Consider the following 8,249-nt stretch of genomic DNA (forward strand, 5'->3'; position numbering starts at 1 on the left):
CCCTCCTCTCCCTCTCCCCTCCTGTCCCCCTGCTCTGTGATCACCTGGAGGCAGCGCCAGGCCACCAGGAGTCAGCGCCGCCGCCCGAGCCAGGAAAGAGACACCCGAGCAGGGAGCAGCTGCCGAGCGGCCGCCGTGGGACGGGGGCGGGGGGGCGGGACGTGGGACGGGCAGGTGGTGGACGAGGGGGTGGCGGAGGGGAACAGAGAGGTAACGAAAGACGGGCGGCGAGGCGGCTCTCCGCCGGCCCCCCGCGGAGCTTTGTGTGGCGCTGGACACATGGACGCTCCGCTGGAGACGGGGACCACGGCGGGCGGCGGAAACTTCAGCGTAACGAGAGACGGGGGGCCGGCGGATGGGGTGGGGCTGTAGGGGGGAGTGGTGGGGCTGTAGGGGTGCAGTGGGGATAGGTGGTGGGTTGTGACGGGGCCCCTGTGGTGGGCCCCTGTGATGGGGCCCCTGTGGTGGGCCCCTGTGGTGGGGCCCTTGTAGCGATAGCGGGAGCCGGGGATACGAGCAGCAGCTGGGTAACGCTCAGGTAGCAGACAGTTCACGAGGTCAACTCAGATAAATAGTTTATTGCAGCAGGAAGATTGATAACAATGATAAGATTCAGAATTTTTAATGCTGGCTTTAAGATCTCTTGAACAGTTACCAGCACAAAGTTCATCCAATAATAAATAATAAAACCTGCAACAAAAACAACGCCGCCGGTGAAGCTTAGTTGCGATGTCAGACCAGCTCGGAGAAGGTATTCTGATGTAACGAAAAGAACGCCACCTGCGTTGAGCAGAGTGGAACGTTCTCATTGGGTTTGCGGAGAATGGTAAACACATTGTATTTTTCCCTTATTTCTCAAAATTGGGGACTTATTTCAGTGACAGTGATACAATGGCATAGATTAATATGTTGACGATCATAGAAGGCAAATGACCAAGACAAAACAGAGGCGGTTTTGTGTTCACTGGCTCTTACTGTGCGTTCACATCAAAAGCTGTAGAGCGTTTTGAGCTATAAACGCCCATTCACTTTCTATTAGACATGAACGATAAAGCGATAGGAGCGATAAAACGCTTGAGCGATAGCTTTAAAGCTGTAAAGCTGTAAATGAGAGAATTAATTAGTTATTCAGTGTTTTGTGTATTTATGCTTATTATTCTTTTTCTATTGACCAAACTTATGAGTACTAAGCGCGGCTCCTTTAAATGTAGATATTTTGGACAGCGTTGCGTTTTGAGCTAATCGGCGAGTTTGCATCTTTTACAGCTTTTGGTGTAAACGTACAGTAAGACTTTAAGTGAAGACCTAACTTCAGCCTTAGTTTGGGGACGATTTAGGAAACTTCATATAGATCATTTAAAAAATATATACAAAAGCATGAAGCATAAAACAATTAAATAGACCCACGACAAACTCAACATTAAAACCCATAATCTCAAACGGAACAGTCCATCCCTAATGCGAGTTAAAACCCCCCAGTAATCTGGAATGTAACGGTCCATCTCAACTGTCAAGAGTTGAATCCCCCCCTAATCTGTGATGGAAGGGTCCGTCCTACCTGTCAGAGTTTAACCCCCCCTCAGTAAATTGGTAATGGAAGGGTCCGTCCTAACTGTCAGAGGTGAACCCCCCCCTCAGTGAAGGGTAATGGTCCGTCCTAGCTGTCAGAGCTGAACCCCCCCTCAGTGAAGGGTAATGGAAGGGTCCATCCTAACTGTCAGAGCTGAACCCCCCCCTCCGGCCCGTCCTAACCCTCCAGCAGTCGGACGGTGTTCCTGAGGTCCTCCACCACCGCGTCTACGTCCGCTCTGGAGGTGGAGCGCCCCACGCTCAGCCGTAGCGCGTTAGCCGCGACCTCCGGGCTAACGCCGCAGCTCAGCAGGATGTGGGAGGGCCTGGGGGACGACATGACGCCACAAGTCAGAGGTCCAGCGGTACTAAAGAATTATTAAAGCATAGTTTTTTTTGTCCAAAGTGGCTGACAGTGACTTCAGGTCACTGTCTACAGGTCACAGGTCACTACAGGTCATTAAGGGGTAGGTAGGGGTTAGACAGGTCATTAAGGGGTAGGTAGGGGTTAGACAGGTCATTAAGGGGTAGGTAGGGGTTAGACAGGTCATTTAGGGTTAGGTAGGGGTTAGACAGGTCATTTAGGGTTAGGTAGGGCTTAGACAGGTCATTAAGGGGTAGGTAGGGGTTAGACAGGTCATTAAGGGGTAGGTAGGGGTTAGACAGGTCATTAAGGGGTAGGTAGGGGTTAGACAGGTCATTAAGGGGTAGGTAGGGGTTAGACAGGTCATTAAGGGACAGGTAGGGGTTAGACAGGTGATTAAGGGGCAGGTAGGGGTTAGACAGGTCATTAAGGGGTAGGTAGGGGTTAGACAGGTCATTAAGGGACAGGTAGGGGTTAGACAGGTGATTAAGGGGCAGGTAGGGGTTAGACAGGTGATTAAGGGACAGGTAGGGGTTAGACAGGTGATTAAGGGGTAGGTAGGGGTTAGACAGGTGATTAAGGGGCAGGTAGGGGTTAGACAGGTGATTAAGGGACAGGTAGGGGTTAGACAGGTCATTAAGGGGTAGGTAGGGGTTAGACAGGTGATTAAGGGGTAGGTAGGGGTTAGACAGGTCATTAAGGGGTAGGTAGGGGTTAGACAGGTCATTAAGGGGCAGGTAGGGGTTAGACAGGTGATTAAGGGACAGGTAGGGGTTAGACAGGTGATTAAGGGGTAGGTAGGGGTTAGACAGGTCATTAAGGGGTAGGTAGGGGTTAGACAGGTCATTAAGGGGTAGGTAGGGGTGGGGATCCACTTCCTCTAGGCTGTGGACAGTGGGGATCGAACGCAGGACCTTTCAGCTGGGAGTTGAACAACATGGCCACTAGACTATCTCATAAATATAGTTACAAACAATTTAATATAATCAGATTTCTGTAATGTTTGATGATTTTGATACCAGTTTGATAGTGCAGTGTCCTGTGCACTGCGTAGTGTTCTCACCTGTCCCCGAGGTCTGAGTGGCAGGCCGCTCCTACGCTGGCCAGCAGCGTCTTACAGCAGGACAGCACCTTACGACCTGCACACACACACACACACACACACACACACACACACACACACACACACACACACACACACACACACACACACACACACACACACACACACACACACACACACACACACACACACACACACACACACACACACACACACCAGGAGAACATCCATCTGTCAGGACCTGAGGCTCACTATCAGCTCAGAGAACCTTTCAGCTGTCAGGACCTGAGGCTCACTATCAGCTCAGAGAACCTTTCACCTGTCAGGACCTGAGGCTCACTACCAGCTCAGAGAACCTTTCACCTGTCAGGACCTGAGGCTCACTATCAGCTCAGAGAACCTTTCACCGGTCAGGACCTGAGGCTCACTATCAGCTCAGAGAACCTTTCACCCGTCAGGACCTGAGGCTCACTATCAGCTCAGAGAACCTTTCACCTGTCAGGACCTGAGGCTCACTATCAGCTCAGAGAACCTTTCACCCGTCAGGACCTGAGGCTCACTATCAGCTCAGAGAACCTTTCACCTGTCAGGACCTGAGGCTCACTACCAGCTCAGAGAACCTTTCACCTGTCAGGACCTGAGGCTCGCTATCAGCTCAGAGAACCTTTCACCTGTGTACCACATGGTGCAGTACAAACATAGTGGGTCAGGGTTAGGGTCTGTTGGGAGGAGGTAGGGGTCCTTCACCTCGTAGATGGGGGCCCAGGAGGGAGACGTTACAGGTGTTGGGGAGGCTGTCAGAGCCAGGGAAGTGGCTGTTGAGGCGGACCTTGTCCTCTCCGAAGACCTCCTGCAGAAGACACGCACGCAACATCACAACCACCCCGCTGAGAGAGGATGGATACAGGGGGATACCAAGGGAGAGGAATGGAGAGCGGTGAGTTAGTTAGTTAGTCACCTAGTGAGCTTACTTTGAGTCGTTGTTCCAGGTAGAGCCTGGTCGTCCTCATGTGGTTCTCGTAGTCATGGAGATTGGCTGTCACCAACTCTGCAGCCTAGCAACCGACATAGCATTTCAGGTTTGATTATGGCTGCGAGGTCCATGATAGGGACAAGGGATCCCTCTTCACACAATGAAACACACGACTGCTCTCACCTTCCCCAGACCTGCGATCATGGGCGTGTTCTCTGTCCTGTGGAGCAGAAGGACCGGTGAGTATCGGCCCTCGGGGGTCCGCTGTGGAGGACCCCTGAGACGGACTAGAACCTCACCCCGGTCTGAAGTTCCTCTCCTGCCCGCCGCCGTAGAACATGGGGTACAGAGGGGTCCTGCCTCCCGGGCCGAGGACGTACAGCGCTCCGATACGCGGAGCGTAGAACTACGAGAGGGAGGAAGGATTTAGGCCCAATCCCATTTCTACCCCTTACCCCTTCCCCTTGTTTTGAAAGGGTAAGGGGTAGAAATGGGATTGGGCCTCAGAGTCCTTTATAGACACACCAGAACACAGCTGAGAGCTTCCTGCCAGCTGGAAGATAAAGGCCCCTCCTCAGTGGTCCTCAGTGAAGACATAGGACTAATAGATAGTCCTTTATTAATACTCAGTGCTTCCTACGATGAATTCACCCTTTTAATGGTTAACTTTCGGATAGCAGCAACGTTCTATCAGTAATCATGTCCTCATGTTGTATTCTTCTTTGTAAACTTCTTTGTAGTTTTTTGGTTCTTATGGAGGACTTTGTTGTTTTTCGGTAATCATGGAGGTTTGATTGTAGTTTTTTGATCATCATGGAAGATTGTAATGTTTTTTTTGTAATCACTTAATCCTCACCTTGTGCCCCACTATGGTGAGGTAATCCACCCCCAGGTCAGCCACATCCACCTGGATCTTCCCCAAAGCTTGGGCGGCATCGGTGTGTAAGAGTATTCTGGGATGTCGCCCCTGCTTGTTGATAGCTTTCACCCTCTGGCAGAGCTCCCTGATTGGCTGCAAAGAGAGAAAGTGCTTTCAAAATACTCCCAATGCCTACCCCAGCATTAACTGTGGAAGCCCCTGAAGTCCTACCATGACGACTCCGGTCTCATTGTTGGCCAGCATGACGGAGACCAGGCAGGTGTTGGGCCTCACGACGGCCAGGAGGTCCTCCGCCTCCACCCGCCCCGTAACCGTGGAGACCGCCACGCACGTCACCTCTGTCACCAAGAAGCAGCAGACACATTGAGGTCCCAGGTAAAAGGTAACTCGATAAGCTATGATGAAAAGTGTTTATATTTTGACTTACTATTTGTCCTACATGCCATGGTGAACGTTTGACACAAGAGGCTAAATAAACCCTTTACATCTAGCCCTGTCACGGTGAGCGGGTGGCAGGCAGGCAGGACCCAATAGCAGACAGTTCAATAAAAGGATAATTTATTAACGCATAAGGCAAGGAACACGGGTGACGCGGGTAACCCAGGGAACACCGGGAACACAGGTAACACACAGGACACAACTCACCACGAACTAAAATGATCCTACAAGGAACAAAGGAAAGACAAGGGCTTAAATACCAAACACACACAGGGCACGCAACGAGTCACAGCTGAAACACATTAGGGGAGGGAGCAGTTATCACACCGGAGGGAAACTTGACCGGACATGGGGAGAAACAAGACAGAGATACCAAAATAAAACAGGAAACACACCAAAACAAGACAAGGAAACCGACAGACCATGACAAGCCCAGCCTTCAGAAGCTCCAGAACATTGTGGTTCTCACCAGCTTGTCCGGTCTTCTGCAGGTTCTCCGCCACCAGCTGGACAGAGTCGTGCTCCACGTTGGAGATGACGATGTGGGGCAGGCCAGGCCCTCCGTTCAGGAGCTTCTCTGCCGTGGAGCTTCTCTTGAACTCCTCCAAGACGCTGTGGAACACCAGGTTATTGGCCTGGAAGGAAAGTGTACAGGCATATTTCTCCATCTTCTTTTGTAGTTTTATTACATGTTACATATTACTTCTCTTTTTATTGTACTACTGTTCCTGTTTCTGTGGCACCTGATTACCCAGTCTGGGATCAATTAAGTATTGCCTTATATTATCTTAAAGTCTGGAAAAGTTGTAGATGAAACAAGATGATGACTTTGAACGTGATGATTTAGGCATGAAATTACTTTGAATCACACAAATATATAGAATACAATTTTAAACTACTCCCTTAACTTCTCAGATATGATCCATGGACTAAGAACTATAGATAAACTAAACTCCTAGGATTCAGCCTGACCTCGGTTCCTCCAGAGGTGAAGATGATGTCTTCGGCCCTCCCTCCCACCATTGTGGCCACGTCTTCTCTGGCCTTACTGATCAGGGCCTTGGCTTTAGCTCCTGTAGCACACACATGGTGGAGACATGCTGGTAACATTCACATTTAGACACTTTGATTTGATGAGTCCTTGGACAAAGATACAGAAAGATACAAATAAAAAAGTAGAAAACATTATCTAAATAGTTTGATGATCACGTTAGCAGACTTTATTGTGTTCTCTGTGAAAACGTCTTACAGCTGCGTGTTTCAGAATGCATATTTAAGAATCCGGGAGCATTCTAGTGTAGTGGGGTCACCTGCGATGTAGGAACTGCTGGGGTTCCCCCAGGCCTCCCGCAGGGCCTCTGACACGGCCCGGATCACAGCCGGCTCCAGGGGCGTGGTCGCGTTGTAGTCCAGGTAGATCCTCCATACAAAACAACACCAATGGATGAGATCATCATGAGGACGGTCATAATGAATTTTTCATCGGCTCGCCTCTAGATAATATTGCCCATAATAGTATATATATAGTTTATAATATTTATTTTACAACACAAAATCCTTTTCAAAATGAAGACCACAACAGTAGTCAATTAATATATCACATAAAAAGTACAGATAAAAAATAGATTTCTGATTCAGATTTTATGAATGGTTTCTATCTCATATGTCGATGACCTACCTGTCAGCCGTCCCTTGTGACAGAGGGTGTGTGGGTTCTGAGGCGTGTTCCGCCATAGCCTACACAGGACCACAGACCTATTGAGCGTGTACACGGTAGGACTGCCATCATTCGTCCAATTGGCCATAACTGATTATCTGATATTGATAAGATGGTCTTAGTAAGTCTCTACAGTCTGCAGTAACTGTGCTGTCCTAGAACTGTCCTAACCCTACTCAACATAGACGTTAATAATATAAACGATTAGTTATAAAATTATAAAGAAACTATATTAGTGTAATAAAGTATAGATAATATATTAAATAATGAAGACACTAGTGTAAAAAAGTAAATACAATAAATCATTAAGACAAAATGTTCGTGTAATGTAGTAAGGGAAATAATAAATCATAAAGACACTATTAGTATAATAAAGTAGTTATATTAAGTCATACACTATGCAAGTGTAATAAAGTGTAGTTAGAATACATCCTAAAGACACCGTTAGTATAATAAAGTATATTACATCCTAAAGTCCATTTTAGTATAATAAAGTATATATATATACATTATAACCTAAAGACAGAACAGTAGGCTGTCTGAATGATTGATAATGCAGGTTCAATTCCCTGCCGTTAAAGCAGAAGAGGAACAGAATCTTTAATGGGGATTAAACCAGGTTCAGGTTAACTGCCCAGAGTTAAAGCAGAGGAGGAAAAGAGTCTTTAATGTGGATTATAAACCAGGTTCAGGTTCACTTCCCTGCAGTTAAAGCAGAAGAGGAACAGACAGGTTCATGATGACCTGCGTTCATGTAGCCGGTGAGGCTAACACATGGGCTTAATCATCCTACACTGCGTTTCACAGTCGGAACCGCGGATTCTAGTTTGCATTGATGCTTAAGTGAGCTGACCTTGTAAACTGCCGTGAAGTTGCTGAGAAAACAATAATTGTAACGATGAATAACCAGTTAACAAGTAACTAAACCATAGCTTAACGAGTCTTAACACCAGCCACTAGCCAGCTAATTCCACGCCTACCCTGGGTTGCCAGATATCCCAATGTAAACAAGCTACATCAGCAAAAACATAACACGTTTTATTATTTCAGCGAATGTATTAATCTTTTCTGAACGATTATAAATCCCAAATAACAAGATTTTGAAAGTATCTTTCTTATTTTCAATTATTTAGGTTAATTAGTGCTTGCTGAAATTACTCCTTATTCCGCGGACCTGGCAACTCTGAGACCAGAGCTGTCAAATGTTAAGCGTGTCTCCAGAGGTCCGGAGAATAGAGATTACAG

The 8,249-nt window shown here is 47.7% G+C and overlaps 1 protein-coding gene across 2 annotated transcripts; it reads right to left on the reverse strand.

Annotated features, from left to right (window-relative positions):
* Positions 1-536: 536 nt before the first annotated feature.
* On the reverse strand, positions 537-7,991 carry scly (selenocysteine lyase). 2 transcript variants are annotated; one of them, XM_056604434.1, is made up of 13 exons: positions 7,858-7,991; positions 6,966-7,024; positions 6,598-6,707; positions 6,260-6,360; positions 5,757-5,922; positions 5,060-5,187; positions 4,826-4,981; positions 4,269-4,375; positions 4,153-4,189; positions 3,968-4,051; positions 3,744-3,846; positions 2,997-3,072; positions 537-1,895 (listed from the first exon to the last, which is right to left on the reverse strand). In XM_056604434.1, exons 2-13 carry the CDS (start codon positions 7,019-7,021, stop codon positions 1,748-1,750), a joined length of 1,272 nt encoding a protein of 423 aa, XP_056460409.1. In that variant the 5' UTR covers positions 7,022-7,024; positions 7,858-7,991; the 3' UTR covers positions 537-1,747. The 2 variants fall into 2 exon arrangements, with proteins under 2 accessions (XP_056460409.1, XP_056460408.1); XM_056604433.1 differs by having other exon boundaries at positions 6,966-7,042.
* Between the last annotated feature and the right edge of the window lie 258 nt (positions 7,992-8,249).

The sequence above is a fragment of the Gadus chalcogrammus genome, chromosome 12 (assembly GCF_026213295.1).
Source record: "Gadus chalcogrammus isolate NIFS_2021 chromosome 12, NIFS_Gcha_1.0, whole genome shotgun sequence".
NCBI classification, from domain to species: domain Eukaryota; kingdom Metazoa; phylum Chordata; class Actinopteri; order Gadiformes; family Gadidae; genus Gadus; species Gadus chalcogrammus.

What these genes read in the sequence shown, in the direction of transcription:
- scly (XM_056604434.1), bottom strand. Translation starts at nt 7,021, where the DNA reads ATGGCGGAACACGCCTCAGAACCCACACACCCTCTGTCACAAGGGACG. An exon ending in TCACCTCTGGAGGAACCGAG is followed by an intron (nt 5,923 to 6,259) that starts GTCAGGCTGAAT and finishes CTTTCCTTCCAG; the next exon opens with GCCAATAACCTGGTGTTCCA. An exon ending in CACTCAGACCTCGGGGACAG is followed by an intron (nt 1,896 to 2,996) that starts GTGAGAACACTA and finishes GTCGTCCCCCAG; the next exon opens with GCCCTCCCACATCCTGCTGA.